Source organism: Podarcis tiliguerta (assembly GCF_965153285.1).
Source record: "Podarcis tiliguerta genome assembly, chromosome: 17".
Lineage (NCBI taxonomy): Eukaryota > Metazoa > Chordata > Lepidosauria > Squamata > Lacertidae > Podarcis > Podarcis tiliguerta.
In genome coordinates, this window is record NC_139550.1 from 20054444 (window position 1) to 20076963 (window position 22520).

The 22520-nt window shown below is 40.7% G+C and overlaps 1 protein-coding gene across 12 annotated transcripts in view; it reads left to right on the top strand.

The window, feature by feature from the left end:
- Positions 1-22520, top strand: part of PTPRD (protein tyrosine phosphatase receptor type D) — a 1386996-nt gene that overhangs the window by 1209109 nt on the left and 155367 nt on the right. For 10 of the 12 annotated variants that reach the window (XM_083419248.1, XM_083419249.1, XM_083419251.1 and 7 more), the window contains exons 5-9: positions 9337-9525; positions 13304-13414; positions 16915-17184; positions 17540-18121; positions 21370-21503. In XM_083419248.1, coding sequence (XP_083275374.1) covers positions 9337-9525; positions 13304-13414; positions 16915-17184; positions 17540-18121; positions 21370-21503 — 1286 coding nt within the window. Of the gene's footprint in view, positions 1-9336; positions 9526-11531; positions 11550-13303; positions 13415-14771; positions 14784-16914; positions 17185-17539; positions 18122-21369; positions 21504-22520 lie in introns of all 12 variants that reach the window. The other 2 variants (XM_083419250.1, XM_083419244.1) reach the window with 1 other exon arrangement.

A 22520-nucleotide genomic window follows, 5' to 3' on the forward strand; every position in this document is an offset into this window, starting at 1 on the left:
TTGCTTTCACTTCTTTTATTGTGCATCAGTGTGCAATTTAAGTGTGCTAAAGAGGATGTATGAAAAGCTTTAAATGTGTTGTCAAGAATAGTCTGCCCTCTTTATAGCATTTGATGACCCTGCCATGCATTGGTGTAGCCAGGATTTTTGTGGGGGCGGGGAGGACTTGGTTAGGGGGGCAGAACCGACATGATTGGTCAGTTGTTGTTGTTGTTGAGTCATTTAGTCGTGCCCAACTCTTCGTTACCCCATGGACCAGAGCAAGCCAGGCACTGCTGTCTTCCCCTTCCTCCCGCAATTTGGTCAAACTCATGCTAGTAGCTTCGAGAACACTGTCCAACCATCTCGTCCTCTGTCATCCCTGTCCCTCAGACCTTGTGGGGGGGCTGGGCTATATTTTGAAGGAAAAAATTGAACAAATTCCTATGCCCCACAAATAACCCAGAGATGCATTTTAAATAAAAGGACACATTCTACTCATGTAAAAACACGCTGATTCCTGGACTCTCCGCAGGCCGGCTTGAGAAGGCGATTGGGCCGGATCCGGCCCCCAGGCCTTAGTTTGCCTACCCATGCTCTGGATGCATTCCACATAGGGCGTTTGTTTTGTTTTGGATCACTCTTGGATTCTGTCCTCTTTATTTTTTGACACTTGAGACCTGCTTTTTGAAAGAAGCCTAGCGAGTCAGCATTCCTATTTCTAAGAAAGAAGCAACTTTCTTAGGGAGAGAGGGAGGGGGAAACGAACAAAACCAGAATCATTCTTTAATGGGCTGCTAGAGAAATGCTGTGGGATGCAGTACTCTCTGGTCCTTTCTCCAGAGGCCGAGATTGCTGCTTTGACAGACCTCAAGATGGGGCCACTGGAGTTATGGAAAGAATGACCAAAAATTGAACCTGCTCTTTCCTCAAGGCAATGCAGAAAGACAGGCAATGTGGTGGTATCCGGCCAGTGTGTTTCTGATGCATTTTTAATGCAAAATATATTAAAACGTGATCTTGTCAGGTTTATTTTGGTTCCTGTCAGAAGCAGTTGAGAAGCAGCTGCTAGATTAAAAATGGTGATGTTGGTGGCAGCGGCGGTGGGGAGTTTTTAGTGCTCTGAATAACTAACATACTTCACTTAAAAATAGATGCTTCAACTCTTTGTGGGTTTTTCTTTTTTCTTTTCTTTTTTTTACAATGCCACACTATTCTCTGGGAAAGGCATCCATGTCCACATTATGCATTTGCTTTCTCTGGTTAATCCATAACAAACTGTGAAATTTCCAATATGATTACAATTTGACCATGAAATCTGTCATGAATAATTTATACGACTCTCAACCATGTACACCGGTGAGCCTCCCATTATTTCAAATGAGCCTTTATTACATTGAAGTTTAGCAGGCGGAATACTTAACCCTAATAGAGAACGCGTACACTGCAGGGCATTTTACTACAATGTGAACCTGAGTAGCATCGACGATTTTAAAGGTATTATTCATCTATTAAAAGATTTCAGGGCTGCCTTTCATAAAATGTATCAAAATGGTGCAGAACAATTTAAAAATAATAAAATTACATATGAAATAAACACTTCACACAGCAGACTATGAATAATAACAACCTATCTAACGTCTGTTTACATCTATATTTCCTTTCCTTGCCTCTTGCACCTCGTCTCTGTTTTGCACCCTTGCTGTTGTGTATAGTTTCTGGGTAATTTTTGTCTGTTAGAAAGAATTCTTGCCAGAAATTTGGAATGTATATGCTTTATTAGGGTTATCAGATGTAACTTTTAAAGTTATTATTTTTCAGGGAAATGGGGGGTTCCTTAATACTGCAGATTTCTGCAAGTTCAGTGTTCTAGTTACATAGTAACTATCAAGGGCTTTTGGACAGCGAAAACATAATTCCTATTACTTAATGCATTTCTTTGATCATGCAGATTTGTACATTCTTAGCAAAACGTCTGTCTGTTGGAGTTCATGGCTGATTTACAGGGTCAGATTTAAGGTGCTGGTTTTGACCTTTAAAGCCCTTCGCGGCCTAGGACCCTCGTACCTACGGGACCGCCTCTCCTGGTATGTCCCACGGAGGACCTTAAGGTCCATATATAGCAACACCCTAAAGGTCCCGGGCCCTAAGGAAGTTAGATTAGCCTCAATCAGAGCTAGGGCTTTCTCAACACTGGCTCTGGCCTGGTGGAATGCTCTGTCTCATGAGACCAGGGCCCTGCGGGATCTGATTTCTTTCCGCAGGGCCGGTAAGACAGAGTTATTCCACCTGGCCTTTGTCTTAGAATCAGTTTGATTCCCTCCCCCTCTTTCTTTTTCTTTTCTCCTCCTATGAAGAGATTGCACCCTAATGTTTTAATGTTGTACCTTAATCTTTTAAATTGTAGTTTAATCAACTTGTTTTTATTATTGGTTGTTAGTTGCCCTGAGCCCGGTCTTGGCTGGGGAGGGCGGGGTATAAATAAAAAATTATTATTATTATTATTATTATTATTATTATTATTATTATTATTTATTTACACTAACTGCACAGGTATCTTGCATTTGGGTAACAGGGCCTTTTTTCAGCTGGAACTCGCCAGAACCCATTTTTCTAACCTCTCAGGTGGGCACCATTGCCATTAAGGGAATGGGGGAGGTGTTCATGCTAAGTTCTGGCACCTCTTTCTTCTGGAAAAAATAAATAGCTCTGGGTAGCACATTTTAGTGCCCTCAGGTTTAGTGCCCTGATTGTGAAGGACAGATATTCAGGTTTTATTGCAGGAATCTGACAGCCAATATCCATACAGGGCTATCTTAAGCATATGTGGCGCCGGGGTGCAAAGATCTGCCTGGCACACGCACACACCCCGGTTGCCCAGTCCCAGGTGTGCAGTAGGGAGGAACCAGCCAGCCACCTCAGTGTCTCGCTGGCTTGGTCACCCCCAAACTTGCGGTGCAGAGCCACCCACAGCAGAAGAGCCCACTGTGGCGCTTCAACCAATGGGTGTGCTCTTCCCTGGACCCAACTCTTGGGCCCTAGACTCTCGGCCTGGCACCCCTGAGAGCCCAGCACCCAGGTGCCCCGCAGCCCTAGCCCCTATGGGTAAGACGGCCCTGTATCCATATTCAACCTTAAAATCCTCCTTCAGCCCAATATTTCTTTCAGGTACTGCTTTGTGTGTGAGACATCAGAGCAGAAAAATAATAATCCTAATATCAATTGCTAGAAGAAGCAAAATTGTTGCTTTCCCCATCTGCACTAGAACACGCTTTGTGCTCTGTCTTCTGTTTGTATTTTATTGCAAATGACTGCCTTAATCATTTGTTACTTTAATTCAAAACTTGCAGAAGGACACTGGTGCAAACAAAGCTAATGCAAACAAAGGCTCTTAATTGCTGGCTACAGCACTTTATGCAGAAACCGTTTCCATGAATGTGAGCAGAAGTAGAATGGGGAATAACATGCAAACTAGAGGTACTAGTATCATTCAAATTAGAGAAGCTGGGTCAAACACATTTTAACTTTCATTTTATGTACTCCTAATCACCTTTCTTTTATCTTGCTTTTTCTACCCATTCTTCCATATCAACAAAAAGACATCCATGCATTCAATGTAGTGACACCCAGAGTTCTGTAAGTGGTTAGAAACTTGGACTAGGACTTGTGGGACACCCAGCCTCAAATTCTCACCTAGCAGTGAGGTTCTCAGCCTAATAGGGTTGATAGGAGACTGAGAGGATCTGTATAGTCATTGTCCAAGGGCTGTAACACAGAAGATGGAGCCAAGATCATTTTCTGCTGATCCAGAGGATAGGACCTGGACCAATGGATTCAAGATACAAGAAAGGAGATTCTTACTAAACATTAGGAAGAACTTTCTGACAGTAGAGCTGTTCAAAAGTGGAACGGACTCCCTCAGAAAGTGGTGAACTCTCCTTCCTTGGAGGTTTCTAAGCAGATTTTGGGTGCCCATCTGTCATGGATGTTTTAGGTGTGATTCCTGCATTTCAGCGAATTTGACTAGATGACTAGCTGCATCTTCCAATTTTTCTGCCCAAACTGAAGGAAGGAGAGAAAATGGGAAGTAGCAGAGTTCGGAAAAGCCTCTCCTCCTTCCGGAGGAGAGGGGTTGTGAGCGGGAGCCGATTCCCGCGTCACACAGGGGGCGTTCTGGCCCTTGCCCTGCCATCATCACTGGCGCGCCACGCCTCCCAGCTGGGCACCTAATCGGGTGACACCGTGGGGGCGTGGTCTAACCACTCAAATGCGGCCGCGCCAGCTCTCTCCACCATTGCACTGCCGATCTCCACGAGTCACCCACCCACCACTCCTTTTAGGGCGTAGCTTCCTACCCGACCTTGCTATGGCCCCACGGTTGGTCACCCTGGTTGCCCAGGGGGCCTGGTAAGAGTTTTTTCCATTTGGCAAATTGGCACCAGCCTCTTGGTTTTTTCCACCTACCTCGTAGCAATCGTCACAACTTTCTTGGTATTTGGCGGTTAGGCATTGGAATGTGTTGTTGGTGTATGGAAGGGCAAGGTGTGGCCATCGCCTACCCCTTCACTTATGGGTATTCCGTTAAAGGAATCCAGCGCTCATGGATCCTGTCTGATGCCCTGTGTGGCGGGGGGCCATGGCACGACCCTCGGTGACATAAGGGAGAGCTTATAGTTGTATTTGCATCAACAGGCTCCCCCTACTGGTGGTTAACCCCTCATCAGACTCACGCCACACCGAGCGGGTGGAGTCAAATCTGCTGTTGTCCAATGCCTAAGCCAATACCTTCTCACATGCTGTAATCAATAAAGTTGTGGCCTTTTCTAGCCCATTAACCTGATATCCTGTATCCATGTGTCTTTATTATTCCCAAGCGGGGGGCCGGTCCTCAAATCACAAGCTCAAATACATGGTCACATACCTGAAGAACATTTACCTTCTGGATAATCTGAGCAGATCTTTTATGCATTCAAAATTTGCAGTGAGTTTCAACCTTTATAAAGAATTGGTGCAGTCTGAATCACTGCCTTGTTCAATATTTGTTTTTCTGTAGATTGGGAGAATCTAGTCCGTGCATTTATTGACTAAAGCTGTAAATTAGATTGTGAAGGCAGATAAGGTTTTGTAAGTTACAAATGCACCGAGTAAATTATTTCTGTGTAGCATTGTCAGTGCATGCAGGTCTTGCTATCAGAACACAATACATTCTCAGAAAACTATTTGTTGTGCAAACAATCGCTTTATAGGGGTCAGCAAACTTTTTCAGCAGGGGGCTGGTCCACTGTCCCTCAGACCTTGTGGGGGGCCAGACTATATATATATTTTTTTTTGGGGGGGGGAATGAATTCCTATGCCCCACAAATAACCCAGAGATGCATTTTAAATAAAAGGACACATTCTACTCATGTAAAAACATGCTGATTCCTGGACCATCCGCGGGCCGGATTTAGAAGGCGATTGGGCTGGATTTGGCCCCCAGGCCTTAGTTTGCCTACCCATGGCTTAAAGAGTTGATGATTGCTTTCCTATGGGAAAATTTCTAATGTATTCCCAACTATGGAATGTTGACCCCAAACTGAGGGGGAAACCTGGGAAACCCCAGGGAAACCCTCCGAAACCTTGCAAAAGGCAAACAAGGAAGGAAGAAATGCTCCCTTGTTTGTCCCCTTCCTCCCTTCCACTATGGTTTCTGGTGAAACAGTTGCGGTAGACCAGCAAAACACAAAAAAGTAAGATTTGTTTAAGGCTTCTTATCTGTTTACAGTACTACACACAGGTCCAGCTGTTTGGATATCTGAATCTGTGATGTGTATAGCGAAGTTTAGGTACTAATTTCTTGTGTTTGGATAAGTGATAAGTCTGTTAAAAAATTGTGGGGCACACCTTCTGAAAACATAATATAAACACAGCTGACCCCATGCAAGACAGTGTTGTTGTGTTTTCCCTTAAAGATTCTTAATCTGGTTCAAAATTCATCCTCGGAACTCTTCAGCTTGATGGACTGCTAGGGATACATCCCTGGAACTGAATTAGAAATTTAGTAGCAGAACATATTTACTAGCAAGACACCTTGCAAATGCTAAGAATATGTCATGTTTCCAAATTTCTTGTAGCTGCCACCATAAACAAATACGTACATTACTCATATTGCTCCCTGGGCACAGTAATCTGCCCTTTAATGGCCTGTAAAAATGACACTGTCATATGGCTCTGGGAAGGTCAGGTCTGATTTAAATTGTTGATGAATTACTAGCTAATTCAGCATGACAACATTAAAATGAAAAGTGGTGGACATTGTAGTTAAAATCCTAATGATGACAGTAATGTACAAACTAGTGAAGAAGACAAAATGTTTTTTCTCTTCACTTCATGTTGATGTTTAAAGTTTAAAATGTATTGATTACTAGCTATTCCCTTCACCCCACCCCCAAAAAGTATATGTGGCTGTAGTATAATTGCTGATTGATGTGATTGTTCATCTTGTTTGATGATCTGTCAAACATGGTGCCATCAAACTGGAAAGACAGGTTTTGTAGAAATAACTAATAAATTTAAAGTAGAACAGAAAGCAATTAACGTCTTATAAACTACACCCACTGAGATAAGCATTCCAATTACAAATTCCATTATTTTCCCCAGTCCATTTTATGTTGAATACTGGGTTTTATTGCCAAATACCTGACAGCCAGATTGGAAATAAGCCACAACTGTCAAAGTATAACAGCTCTGACTATTTGAATCTGTTACATTGTGATGTTTCTCATGAAAATTTAATGACGAGCGTGTATTCGGAGAGGTTCTGTGCATAAGAGGAATGGATAGAATTTAATTACCCTTATTAAAAATAAGAGAGAGAAGCTCTTTGCTTACTCCACCCTATTAGTATGCAAGATAGATTATCTTTGTTGTGTGCTTGTTTATATGAGAAAGGGGCCTCTAGAGTGTTCTTTGTGAGCCAAGAAGGAAATGGAAAGGTCATGCAAATGCATTAGAGTAGTACTTCAGCATGGCACAAGTCAAACCTTATCAGCAATTCCCAAGGTAAAGGCTTCACATCTTATAATTTGTTATCTAATGTAGGTTTCTTTGGTAAGAGCCTATAGCAAATGGCCTAACATTGTCAGCCTTTAACACTTCCTGCTTATTGGCAGAGATAAAAAGACATTCACACTTGCAGAAGATTAGTGACTGCCACTCTCCGGTAGCAATATTTATGTGCATTCACATTGTCAGTGATTAAATAGCCTTGGAGAGAAAGAAGTCACCAGGGAATGCAGAGATTTGTCAAGTATCCAAGGATATCCCTCCAAGTTTTTCAGATGCCTCCGAAAGCTTTGCTGCAACTTTGTGAAAAGATCACACCATTTCATGGCAAAGCAAGTAATGTGTTTGACATTGGACAATTTGTAGTCAATTATTTTTATTCCTTAAAGAATTGCATGTCAATACCAGCCAAGCAAGATGTTTAATAACAAAGGATGCATTATACAGCAGTTATTGGTCTTTTTTCTTTCTCTTGGTGGGTTATCTTGAAGCAAAATAAGAAATGGCTGTATGGCTGTACTGCTTTTTTAAAAAAATCACTGAAGCCTTTATAATGTTATAAGAATTTTAAGGTTATATACCATATTTTTTGCTCTATAAGACTCACTTTTTCCCTCCTAAAAAGTAAGGGGAAATGTGTGTGTGTCTTATGGAGCGAATGCAGGCTGCGCAGCTATCCCAGAAGCCAGAACAACAAGAGGGATCGCTGCATTTCCCCCCCCCCTTGTTTTCCTCCTCCAAAAACTAGGTGCATCTTATGGTCTGGTGCGTCTTATAGAGTGAAAAATATTATTTATATATTTATATATAAACCACATGTCTGAAACCCCACAGAAAAGGTCCTGAACAAATTGACCTCAAATATTTCTCTGCAAGGTCAAAGTGGGAAACCTCCCCATTGTCTCTTTCCTCACAAATCCCATCCTCACAAATCCTGTCTTCAGGGCACGTTCAAGATATGAACAGGGTGTGAGCCTGTGACCTGTGACCTAGATTCAGGAATTAAGTAGTTATAATAACAAAAGAGTGGCCAAAATCCAGATAATGCAATCAGGTAACTTGCCAGACAGGAGATAAACAACACACTCAGATTTCTGTTGTAGACCTCCTTTTCTGTGATGTAGGTATGATTTATCTGGGGGGTGGTCTTGGGCTACACCCCTTCTGTGATGTATGTATGATGTTCCTGGGGGTGGTCTTGGACTCCAGGGCGAGCAATTTAAAATGTCTGTATAAGGGCTTGCACGCATGGCTCTGGGTCCTCCTCCTCTCTCCTGCGTGTGGGGGAGCACCCTGTTGCAACAGCTTTAATAAAAATCAAGCTTACTAGCTGCTTTGCTTCTCAATATTCTCTGGTTGGTCTCTGTTATTTTCTCCTACCGATAGAGAACCTACAAAAGGACTCTATATGGACTCTTGGGTACCCCATAAGGGAAAAGGAGCAGGTTTTTTCCCCTCATAACAATAAGTAGTAAAAAAACAAAAACCACCATACATGTCTGGACATTTTTGTTACGGAGCTATGCTTATTCTGACCATACCTGTTTAATCAGATATGGATCCAAATAGACACCTAAGAGAGGCTTCCATGCACCTGAGTGAGATTTGAATTTGTACCTCTGGGTCAGCAATCCTGACTCTTCCAAAAGATCCCAGCTTGGGAAGACGTGGTTTGCTTAAACTATGCTTGGCGATCACACGCCAGGATGAAATCGTTTTCTCTAACCGTAGACAAAATTAGTTGTATTAAACAGTGTTGCTCAATACAGTGATACCTTGGTTGTCAAACTTAATCCATTCCGGGAGTCCGTTCGAAAACCAAGGCGTGGCTTCCGATTGGCTGCAGGAGCTTCCTGCACTCAATCGGAAGCCACGTTGGATGTTTGGCTTCCGAAAAACGTTCACAAACTGAAACACTCACTTCCGGGTTTGCGGCGTTCGGGAGCCGATTTGTTTGGGAGCCAAGTTGTTGGACAACCAAGGTACCAGTGTAGATGGAAGCTTTTCGTCAGTATCTTTTCGTATCTTTTAGTGATACCCACCTCCCTCCTTTGTCTCATCTGATCTAGAAAGGCTCCAGATTCAGAGGATTAGAGTGCAGGAGGAGGAGGAGGAGGAGAAATTGCAACACACACATGCACACACACAACCAAAAAAACTTTCTAACTCCTTTTCACTGATGGAAGCCTTAACTCTTGGCTGTGTGACGACAATGGATGCAACCCAGTGTGTTTGGAACACACATTTAGAGGATGTGCAAATGTAGCTGTGATAGAAAATGTTTTATAAACCTGATGTTTACCTCTTTTTCAGAGGATCAAATTCCTCGTGGTTTCCCCACCATTGATATGGGCCCGCAACTAAAGGTGGTTGAACGCACTAGAACGGCCACCATGTTATGTGCAGCCAGTGGCAATCCTGATCCTGAAATAACTTGGTTCAAAGATTTTTTACCCGTGGACACGAGCAACAACAATGGACGTATCAAACAATTACGATCAGGTAAGGTCTTGTTACTGTTTGCACTAATGCCCAAAATTATACTCTCTCTTATTTTACGTTCCTTTTTAATTATTTTTATTTTATTTTATAGGTTATGATTTCTTCTTCTCTTCTTCTTTTTTATGTTGTCGAGCGTGTTGTCCATGTCTGTGTTATCGTCATAGCCTGTTTCCAGAGTCTATTTGTTTGTGTGTCTTGCAGCTTCTGTTTACTCCACAACGCTCACTTGCTGTGACTGTAGTTTTGATATTTTCAGTTTATTTACTGCGTTTTTGGCAGTATTTGACAGATCCATTCTCTCTATCCCTATCTATATTATTATTATTATTTTATTTAAAAAAGTTATTTCAACATTGGACTTCAGAATATGCAAGGAGTACCAATGGTTATATCCATCAAACCCAATCTATTTTTCTTTATTTGACAATTAAAATATTCTATAACAATTGTGTTTTGTGAGTTCTTTTCAACCTTTTGAATCCACCAAAGATTAGACAGTTTGGACACATCTTCCGTTTCTCTCACTAGTACATGGCTCACTCTACTTTTCTCATGTGCACTATCTTAACATCCTCCCTGACCCCAAAGCAAGCAAGCCAACCAAGAATAATAATCTCAAATCAATGGGTTAGCCTGTGAAGGGAGAGATTTTTACTGGCTGAGATTTATTTTCTGGTGCATTTAGCCACAGTAGTGTGCATAAACCCAAAGCTTTGTCAATATTAGCGTGTCCAGATCTACAGAAGCCTGCATTTGAAGTAGAGCCCGGCTTTCGCTGCTCTTTCTCCAACGACTCCTTTCAACTCCACCTTATGGTCTTTGCAGCTTCATAATAAGATAACTCTAAATCATTTACTAAATGTAAATCTTATTCCCATATTAATATACTACAAAAGGGTGGGATATATAATTAGCAGTCTACTTCGGCTGTGATAGTGATCTTCCTGCGGAATCAAGTTGTCTAGCCATATATCTTCCCAGAACTTTCAGCCTTTTTGACCTGTCCTGTGATGTTAAGCCAGTCTTGTTAACCAACTGCTAATGCTTGTTGTCAGCAGAACTGTGTAGATTAAGCTTCTGTTAATGTAAAACTAGAAGTCAATTTTCAGTTGTGACGTAGATGATTTAGTATATAAAGCTTTAACTTGAAAACTTTTGTACCAAATTATAAGGAATATAATAATATTTTTATGCTGTCTTTCTTCTCTCCGTATTTTAATCTCCAGAATCTATTGGTAAGTGCTTAGTTCTGAAGCGCACTTCACCCCCCCACTAATTTTCATATGCAGAATACTATGATTATGGTATTATTATAATGATGATGATGATTACTCTTAAAATGCATGGCATGCATTTTACTAACAGACAGTGTAGCCACCGGACCTTTGTAGCGGCACACACACAACCCTTCACAGAAATGTTGTCGTATCAGTCCTAGTAACTCTCAAGTTAGAAGCAACAATACACAAGTATCACCTAGTTGTAGTGCAGTATATGACAAGTGAGTCCAACATAATCAGTATTTATTTCCAGATAGCCTCTTTCTCTCTCTCTTTCTCTCTATTATATATATATATATCTTCATATACTATATATATATATTTCTCACTTTAATAGTTATCCAGTATCTCTTCCTAAACTATGTATTAAATATAGTGTTGTAAAGGTTTTCTTTTAGGATTTCAGGCCTATGCAATATATATATATATTAACCCTATATAACCAAACACCTAAGCTCTTGTAAGAATGATCTGCCTTGCCCCTTCCCCCCTGAAAATAATGGCCTTTGCCCAATTTGGTACACTGCTATTTTGTTTTTTATAATCTAAGAATTGTACCTAAAAGTATATATTCCTGTTTTTACAGTATAAAAATTCAAGTTTCTTTTAAGACCTTATTTAATTCTGTAACTCTAATTTGATTCTTCTTCCAAAGCCCTAGCCTCTTTCTTCTCGTACTAATGCTTCTTCTTTCTAATCTTATTTGCATTCATATTATCCACCCAGGTGGTACACCAATAAGAGGTAAGAGTGCTGAACTAACGTTCACAGAATGATCTTATTCTTTCTGTCCTTTCATACCTTCCATTATATCCATTTTTAAAAAACAAACAAATGCATTACAGAAATGTCCTTCATCTTTATTTCTTCCTATTGAGTTATGATCAGTGACTTCCATCTTGTGGTTTTGTTTTTTTCCCCACCATCCTTTTCACTTTTCATTGAAAAGAAAAAAAAAGTTGTGTTTATTCATTCATTCATTCATTCATTCTTTTCTTCTTTTTCTTTCAAAAAAGATTCGTTACTTTGTGATATGCTTCAAAGAAAGCATATCCGGGTCTTCAGGCCACACAACCCAGTCACAGCGTACCATTTGTCCCTCTATTCCTTTTTTTCTTCTTCTTTTTCTACCTTTTTTCTTTTCTCTTTTTTTCCCCTTTTTTTCTTTCTTTTTTTTTGGTCCAACTGGAGCAAAAAAAAAAAGATCATTTTTTTTCTTCCTTAGCTGTTCTTGTTTTGGACCAAGCCAAGATGGTCTGGAGAACAGTTGCAGACATGCAGACGACAACATGGAATATCTACTTTTTAACTTTGTCTTTCAAGGGGGTTTATTTTATTTTTTATTTTTGTTCAATTATATATTTTTCTTTTAACTTTAATAAAGTAAAGTAAAACAACAAGAAAAAAACCCACCACATTCTTCTCCCTAATAAATTACAGCAACTATATATATATTTTTTCTTCTTGGATTTACCCATCTCTGGATTTTTGGATCCTTCTGATCTTCAGGCTTTGGAAATGGAAAGGTTGATGACTCAGTATTCTTGGTGATAAAATGTGGTATTGCTGGTTTTTAATCATTTTATATTAAAAAAAACAACAACTGCTCATGTCTTTTGTAATTCTTGTTTTGTTTTTTTTCTTGGGTTTTGTGACACCACACTGCTAATCCCAGCCGTGGATTTTGATGGGTGTCTTAGGGCTGACATCCCGATGGTCCTCAGCAGTGATTGGTTGCTTCTTCCTTGTTGGCTTGGCCCCTGCTTTTTAACATTTTTTTTGCCTCCTAATTCAACTGCTCTTGTTTTTCAGCAAATGCACTAAAAAGATTGTAAGTTGTGGCGAAATGTCTTTCTTTTTCTTACCAATCTGCATGTCTTTAAGGGAGTTTTGTTTCTTTAAAGGAATATTTTGATTACTATAAATGACTAATTTGTTTCTTTTTTTCACTTTAAGCAGCCCTTTTTTTTGTACTCGCTGCACATTTTTGGCCTTCTTCAGCGGAAGAATTTCTTGAAACCCATCTTCGCCCTTTTTTCTTCTTCTTTTTTCTTCTTTTTGCCGAGTGCCACCTTTTGTATTATTACTTTTGCTGCGCAAATAAATAAATAAAAAATAATCTAATCAGCTAAACCGTGACAACCCTATGACCTAATATCCTATGCTTTGTTTTAAAGCCATATTTCCTTGAAGCAGTCTCACCCATCTTCATTTTAATAGTCTAGGAGAAAACAGTATATTGTGCTAGAAAATATGTTTGCCAAATGCAGATTGTTTTCCTGTGCTAGCATTGATGGTGTGAAAAAAATAATCTCTTTGTTTTTTTCATCACATCATAATTTATTTTTTTTGTCTGTGCCACTGTAGCGAGAAAATGAACCGACGTTGAGTGGACCTCCGCATACAGGGCTTTTCATTATTATTAAGCGGTGTGTCGTTGGGAGCTGAAAAACCCTTCATTGACAGTCTCTTTGGCAATGTATTTTATATCCTTACAGGTGCCCTCCAAATCGAACTGAGCGAAGAATCTGACCAAGGCAAATATGAGTGTGTTGCAACCAACAGTGCAGGGACACGGTATTCTGCCCCTGCCAATCTATATGTCAGAGGTAGGAATGATAAACCCGGGTATCTACCCTTCAGTCAGGCGCAAGGGGCGTTAAGTTACTCTAGGGGTCTATGCCATAACTACAGTAATAAGCAAAAGTATCTGGGCAAAGGTGGGGGGGGCGGGAAGGAAAATAAACATTGGGAAAAAAGGCTTAGAGTATGAATTTGACAAGGGGAGGAATATGAATAAAGGCAGCTTTGAGTCCAATCCACCCCTGTGGACTTAAGGTTTGTAAGTATGCTTCCGTTTTTACATCTTGACTTCTACTTTTTCCTGCATTGACTATTGACCTGAGCGTTGCATTTATTTTTGGGTTTTCCTCTTCTCCTTTCTTTGGTTTATAATTCCTAATGCGATTGCTTGCTGTGCAACTAATTTAGCTCTAATTGAAACTCAGAGGTGCTGAGGTGTGTTGTACCCACATGACCTCTGCTTCTGAGCTGAAAAGGAAAAGTTCTTAGCTTGGAAATTCTCGCCGAAGAGGACAGTGGTGTGGCCTGCCTTCTCTGTTTCTTTAAGCTTAGTTTCGTAGAGCTATAAATATATATATATACATACTTACTCTTAAATTGAAGTTTTATCAGTAATACGTAATCCCTGGCACTGCTGTAATGAACTGGCTGTTCTTTGTATTTTTCAAAAGGGGGAGGGGTGCAGACAGATTTGTCTTTTTTGATAGATATGAATTGGGAGGATAAATTCATAAAAAGTATATTCTTGTAAGGGTAACAGGCATGATTGCTTTTTAAACCTATGGAAGCTCTTAGTTTTATATATTTAAAGTGGCTTCTTTCTGGCACAGTTTCCAGGGTCTGGCTCTGAAATGAGAGACCCCTTTTCTATATAATTTATACAAATAATCCCATCTCCCTGCAAAAAGAAAGGGTGGTTTGGAATGAGAAGGGGAGGTGGAAAAGATGAGGGAAGATTTCGGTTCACACAGCTGTTAGCTCATTACTTTGGTGTGGGGAACGCTGTACAAAACTTTTATAATATATATTTATGATTTAGCTTTCTGACTAGAAAGGGTTCGGAGGTTATTTTGGCCTCCTTAGGAAGCTATCTGGTCCTTTTCCTTTCAAAGTAGTGTTTCTTGCATGAGGCATGTGTGCCGTTACGACTTGAAGGAGTTCCCCTTTCCCCACTCAAATGATGCTAGTTCCTAATACCGCGATAGCTGCGAGAAATTGCTTACGGTCAGAGCTGAGGTAGTAAGGTTTGATTAGAACAAGTAAAAGTTGTTCAAGTAGCAGTTGAAAGCCTTGATATGGCCTTTTTACTCTCTCTGTGTTTCCCTTGTTTTTCTCCTTTCCTCATTTCATTGTGTTCTGCATCAAACCCCCTACATCCCTCAGAGCTGCGAGAAGGTTGGTGTGTTTTTTACTTTTTTACCCACCTTACAAAACTATTAATTAAACCAATAACAAAGAATACAAATGAAATGAATGTAGCTGCATTGTGGCCTTTTTATTTTTAAGTTGATGTTATGTTTAAGCAGAGAATGCCCCGGTCATGGCTTCTAATGTGTGCTGGTATCGTTGTGCATGTAGACAGAGGGAGAGAGGCTGGGTGCATGACAAGCCAGTAACATGCTTAACACTTCAAGGAGTTGTCAATCTGGTCAGTGTTCCTGCTTCTGCTTCTTTTTATCTTCTTTTCCTTCTTCAATTTTATTTCCCTTTGATTTCCGTTGTTAATGCCTGCTGATACGGGAATGAGTTCCAGCAGTTGCTCCTTTAAGCAGCCCAAGCATGAAGACTAATATTTCTCCTAAGTTTCTTTTTCTTTTTCCGTTTTCCGTTTTCTTTCAGTACTACAAATTCTGCATTGCCCCTCACTTGCTTTGTGTGACCTCGGTTGATTGGCTGCTGAAGGCATGTTTCGCTCTTTGTCCTCCCTATGCCAGTCCCATTCACTCACGAGGCCATCACCGTAAGCCCCTATCGAATCTCTAGAAATTTATCTCAATTCAGTGCAAAGGGTAATGAAATGATTGCTTTGTATTCGTAGCCCCTTAATCCAGCGAAAGTTCGCCGCTCTTAAATCACACTTGTCGGCGTATAACGCTAAACCATTCCCCACCCCCTGCCATTAACTCCAGTGGACGGATTTAATGACCACTAACCTACCTCCCATTGATTTCAATGGGACGTGATTATGACTAACGTTCTCCGGCCGGGACCGTAGCCATTTATTTACGAATCGGTTTGTTTATTTCGCTGAATCAAAGACATCCTTGTTTTGAAGGCCCCCGTAAAGCACAGCGTATTGTGTGCAATGAAAGCACAGGCCTCTGTTGCCTCTTGCGCTACACATGCACACACATGCACACAGAAAATATTTGAAGCAGGAACACTGATCTGTTATTGCCTGGTAATTTTCTCAGTGTTGTGTTTTCTTAAATATTAACTACTCTGTTAATGCAATGCCCTGCTGCTAAATAGTTTAGATATCACTGTCCCTCATTTTGTACACGTAGAGCTGCTTTTAGTAGTATTATTAATCCTAGCAGCTTATTTTGCTTCCCCCTCTGTGTGAACGCCATGGAACCCGGAATGTTTTAATGTTCTTCTCCTTCCCTGCCACCGTATACTTGCTTCATAATAATCCCAAGCTTAAACAAATATCCTCCTATTCCCTGTCCTACCCTCTTAATATCCCTGTTTCTTTTAAACTATCTTGCCTTCACATTTTTTTAAAAAAACCTATTCTCTATCCCAATATGTTTCCTTTCCCTTTCCTTTTAATTGTTTTTGTTTCCCTATACAATTTCTCTCTCTCCTATCATTCCTCCCTAAGCATGATTCCCTATAGACTCTTGTCATTTGCTTGCCTGCATGACCAAAACCAGTACTCATACTGGCTTTGCCTTGTTTCTTCTCCTGTGACTATATATATATCTATATATATCCCATGTCTGTTTCAGTGTTAGTGTGAGGTCTTGAGGCTGCATCCACTTTTTGAGTCTGACAGCAAATCAGAATTGCATTTTTCCGTGTACCGTAGGTGATGTGTTTCAGGGCTGTGATGTGACAATGTGTTGCAGCACATTTCTTCACATCAGCTGGAAGTGTGCAGCGTTGAAGTTGGTTTTGATACTCAACTCAAGCATGCTGTCGACTCTCCAGTTTTCTTCTGTGCATATATATGTATACATATGCAGACAGAATATACATGCATATATATGTGTGTGTATGTGTGTGTATCTTTTGCATGGTGTTTGGTGTATTGTTAGTATATAGTTAGTTAATTGTGAGGCCCTAGTAGGTCTGGGGTGGGGGGGGGAAGCTTTGTATGAATGTGGTTAAAGATATTGATGAATAAATGTAAACAAATATGTACAGACAATATACCTGTCTGGTCTATATTTTATTTTCGGCAAATAAAAGTAGCAATTAATCGTTGAAAGTGTATCTATAAATGCATGTATTCTTGTGTGCAAGATCTATGTTCTCCATTTTTGTATGGGTTATTAGCTTTATGTGTGTTTTATTCCAGTTCGTCGGGTCCCACCAAGGTTTTCGATCCCACCCACCAACCATGAAATTATGCCCGGAGGGAGTGTTAACATCACCTGTGTTGCTGTGGGGTCTCCAATGCCATATGTGAAATGGATGCTGGGAGCAGAAGATCTTACCCCGGAAGATGACATGCCAATAGGAAGGAATGTCCTGGAGCTAAATGACGTCAGGCAATCTGCAAATTACACTTGTGTTGCTATGTCTACTCTTGGTGTTATAGAAGCAATAGCACAGATAACTGTGAAAGGTAAGGGGCATACAATCTGCTTCAAAAAACCAACAACAGATAAATCTTTACCATGGCAACACAAATTTTCTGCATATGAACCAAAAGTCCCCAAGCCTCTGATGTTGCTTGCCATTTTAGAGCAACATCAATTTTCTCCTTCGCAAATGTTTAGTTAAATTATTGTCGCAACAAAATGCTTTTCCCATAATATTTTGTTTTTGTTTTCGACAATACTTGAATAAAACAGCATTCTGTTTTGAATTGTATGTGTCCCTTCGCCAAACCGCATTGCTATACTTTTAAAAAAAACTAGTCATGGTGCTGTGGTGTAATTTCCTGCCAATTGAATAAATTGTCTTTTATTTTCTTGCAGCCTTACCCAAACCTCCAGGAACTCCTGTTGTAACAGAAAGCACAGCAACAAGCATTACTTTGACTTGGGATTCTGGAAACCCCGAGCCAGTGTCTTATTACATAATCCAACATAAACCTAAAAACTCTGAGGAACTCTATAAGGAAATTGATGGAGTCGCCACAACTCGATACAGCGTCGCCGGTTTGAGTCCTTATTCCGAGTATGAGTTCAGAGTTGTTGCTGTCAACAACATTGGGCGGGGGCCACCCAGTGAACCGGTTTCAACGCGGACCTCGGAGCAAGCACCGTCTAGTGCACCGCGCAATGTACAAGCCCGTATGTTGAGCTCAACCACAATACTGGTGCAGTGGGAAGAACCTGAGGAACCCAACGGACAAATACAAGGCTACAGAGTTTATTACACCATGGACCCCTCCCAACATGTCAACAGCTGGTTGAAACATAATGTGGCCGACAGCCATATAACCACCATTGGGAATCTAATACCGCAGAAAACTTACTCTGTGAAAGTTCTTGCTTTTACCTCCGTTGGTGATGGGCCTCTTTCTAGTGACATTCAAGTCATCACTCAGACAGGAGGTAAGAGGAAAACTCTAGAAAGTTCTCACCTGTACGGCTGGGGTCGGAGGGTTGGTATCTGACATTTCTAAGCAATAAAGTCAAAGGTACATATAGATGAACCCAGTAAAAGTGTTTCAAAAACATATTCTAAATCCAGATGGCTAAGCTGTGAGTTGGATTGGGGATCTATGTTTTTTGACTTTACTATGAAGTTTATTCAGTAATGAATAGTTTTGGCATTTCTGTGTATTGTACTCACCTTTAACAGTTCTTATGCCATGAACAGCCTCTCTGAAAATTTGTTTGTTTGCTGTTTCCATTTGCATGTTAATCACGTAGTTATATATTGTTGAAATTTTCTCAAGTTCCTTCAGAAGCTCCATTTCCATATTCTGCTTTTGTAATGATAAATGACCTCACAGGACAAATATTTAATGAAAAATGAAAGTTCCGCACGGAATATAACTTCCTTGGAATATAACGTCCTGCCCTGTTAAAATAAAAATAAAAATTGAAAAACTACTTGAAATCCAGCACATCCTACTTATGTACTCATGCATGTCAGGGATATATATATATATATATATATATATATATATATATATAATATGCCCTGCCCTTACTGCCTGTCCAGTACAATCACAGCTCTCATGGGGAGACTAAACAAATTAAAAACATTTTTTTTTAAAGCAGCACATGAATCAAGTTTATAATAACAAAGTTATTACGGATAATAACTTTGTCAAGACCTCAGTACCCTTCATGGTTGAGTCAGTATTTGAATCTCCCTTTTTACCAGCAAAGTCCAACACTGCATACTAGTCCTTGCAAAGTAACTGTTGATACACTGATATTTTGATTGTAAGCTATACAGAAATATAGTTAGGGCTTAAAAAAAAAATCCTTAACTTGGAGAGCACAGTTACACTTTTGACTCAACACCACTACATCATGAAAACCCCAAGAGGGTGCCCCCCCCCCAGCCACAGCCTTTAATTCAAACAGGAATCAGGCTTTCTAACTCCCAGCGAGTTAGGAAGGGGGGGGGCATACTCACTTGGCATCTGGCACAGAGCCCCTTCCTTGCCTTAATGGTCCATACTTATAGGGACATAAGTATAAGTATAAGCTAGCTGTCTATTTCCAGGAATTGAATCAGTGCTGAATCCAGGAATTGGAAGCAGGCTCCAGCATACAGCCTAACTGTTCCCCAAACTCATAACAATACATTCCCTTCAAAGCTTCCATTTCAGCTCCAGCCAGGGTGACCCATAATCAGGAATTATTATTATTTTATTGTTGTTGGGTTATATCTTAGAATCATAGAATCATAGAGTTGGAAGAGACCACAAGGGCCATCGAGTCCAACCCCCTGCCAAGCAGGAAACACCATCAGAGCACTCCTGACATATGGTTGTCAAGCCTCTGCTTAAAGACCTCCAAAGAAGGAGACTCCACCACACTCCTTGGCAGCAAATTCCACTGTCAAACAGCTCTTACTGTCAGGAAGTTCTCCCTAATGTTTAGGTGGAATCTTCTTTCTTGTAGTTTGGATCCATTGCTCCGTGTCCGCTTCTCTGCAGCAGCAGAGAAAAGCTATATATAGCTTTTCACCATATAGGTCTCAAAGTGGTTTACAACAATGAAATATACCATATACAACATTTAAAACATAAAATAAACCTCCAAAACAATTTAAGGTGAAAAAAGCAATCACAAAAGAATAAAAAGTTGAAGGGGAAAGAACAGGGCACTGAAGGAGTTGCAAGGAGTTCCTCATCCCTACATAAACATAAATCAGTATTGGATTCAGATAAGAAATTATGGGTAGATTGAAGAGAAAATCTACAAAACACACTTAAACTAGTAATGTAGAGTCATTAGGAGAGAGTTTTGCCCCCAAAAAAGTCTGCCAAATAAAAAGGCCATTCTTTAGAGCAGGCATAGGCAAACTCGGCCCTCCAGGTGTTTTGGGACTACAATTCCCATCATCCCTGACCACTGGTCTTGTTAGCTAGGGATGATGGGAGTTGTAGTCCCAAAACATCTGGAGGACCAAGTTTGCCTATGCCTGCTCTAGTGCCCATCAGCACACAAAGCAAATATGGAAAGAGCAAGCCCTATGTTTGTTCATGGGGCAGGGGAGGGAGTAACTGGATAGTCTTCTTTGTGACCAAGTACCTAGACCATGTGGGGGGCTCTGTGGTCTAAACCACTGAGCCTAGGGCTTGCCGATTGGAAGGTCGGCGGTTCGAATCCCCGCAATGGGGTGAGCTCCTGTTGCTCGGTCCTAGCTCCTGACGACCTAGCAATTTGAAATCACGTCAAAGTGCAAGTAGATAAATAGGTACCGCTCCAGTGGGAAAGTAAATGGCATTTCTGTATGCTGCTCTGGTTTCGCCAGAAGTGGCTTAGTCATGCTGGCCACATGACCCGGAGAAACTGTCTGCGGACAAACGCCGGCTCCCTTGGCCAGTAAAGAGAGATGAGCGCCGCAACCCCAGAGTCGTTCGCAACTGGACTTGACTGTCAGGGGTCCTTTACCTTTACCTTTTTTACCTATTTACTGAACTCCTTTCATATCACAAACTTTTAAAGAGACTGTCTGCTCCTTGAGATTGTGATTGAAATAGCCCTTAGGATTTTGTTGTGTTTTGCAGCGTTAAATTGCCAAATGTGTGGAGAAGAGCAGGGTTTTCCTTCTTCCCCCTAGCATAGTATCTAACAGTCATGTTTTCTCCTATCAGTGTCTAAGCAGTAAGCACAAACCTGCATTTACCTTTAGTCAAGAAACAGGCAGGCTCAGGGGATGGTTTATCTGGCTAAGACACAGAGAAGTTCATATTATTCCTGTTTGTCATGTATATAGAGTACTGTCATAACTCGAGTGGCTCTGCTGGATCAAAGCAATGTGCAGAAACATTTTGTCTGGTAAACAGTATGTTGACAGTGTAAAGAAAGGCTGCTCAAGCAACAGTATTAACTGCAATAAAGAACAGGACTATCTGGGTGATTAATTCCCAGCTGAGCAAACAGCGGAACAGAAAGTGACATGTTTGAAATGCATGTTTTGGAATGCTCTTGGGAAGGTGACGCTACTGGAAATGAAACCTGGCTGCTTCCATTAGTGGGTCTTCAATAGAAACCTAAACCTGGAAGTGGTGGTCTGCATGGAGTATATAATTGCAGGAAACAACTCTTAATTTTCCCCACTGCCCCCAGTAAATGTACTTACTGAATGTTGATATTGTGTCCTCCTGAATCAGTCCCAGGGCAGCCATTGAACTTCAAAGCTGAACCAGAATCCGAAACAAGCATACTCCTTTCTTGGACCCCTCCACGGTCTGACACAATCTCCAACTATGATCTTGTTTACAAAGATGGAGAGCATGGAGAAGAGGTAAGTGAACTAGCTTTATGCCTTTGGAACACATTTTACAGGCCTTGAAAGTTGATAGACAGGTAGTCAGCCTCATTAGTTGAAGGTTACCCGGTTGCTTGTTTAGTCAGATGTTCGCCCCATTCAATGCACATGGGATTGCAGCCTGAATTATATTGTCTACAACCCTAAATGTGCTCTGATTCCAGATGTTCAAATTTATAATGTAAGGAGTAAAGACAGTTCAATGCAAACTGATCTGTTTGTCTAACTATAGCCCCTTCAAAAATCTTAACTATGGTTTGTCTAACTAAACTCTCTGCTGTAATTCCAAGACTATACTTCCATAAGTGGCCATCTTGATTTCTGTAACAAAAATAATGGAACCCTGGTTTTCGAACATAATCCATTCCAGAAGATTGGTTGACTTCCAAAATGTTCAAAAACTGAGGAGCAATGGGTGGTTGGTAAAATCCATTGAGAAAAAAGAAAAACATGCAGCGGAAGCCATTCGACTTCAGAGGTGCCTTTGAAAATGGAAGTGATTACTTCCAGGTTTTCAGCTTCCGGCTTCTGAAATGTTCAGCTTCCGAGATTCTCAAAAACCGAGGTTCCACTGTACAAGTATAACTATACAGATGCATATTTTACTGTTGGCTTTGAAACAGAAGTAAGATATTGGTAAAATTGCTTTTTTCTTTTATTTTCTGACGTCCTCTAGCCTCCATGGACTGATTGCTTAGACAGATGGATGGGGCCATCTCTTTGTAGATTGCATTGAATTCAGGGTAGCGTGCAAAAACAATATGTTCATTGGCCCACATGGTTTGATTCCCAGACTGTGCAGGCAAAGGAAGCATTTTCCTTTGCACCAATCAACTCCATTTGTGAGCCCCAATTGGGAGCTGATTCCAGAGGCTTGTATTTGGCACAGAATTTAAATACAGCCCAAAATACAAACCCCAGTGGCAGTAGGAGTTGGCTCTGATTGGTAGCCTCCGGGTGGAGCCAATTGAGTGGTGGTGCTTCTTGCACCAA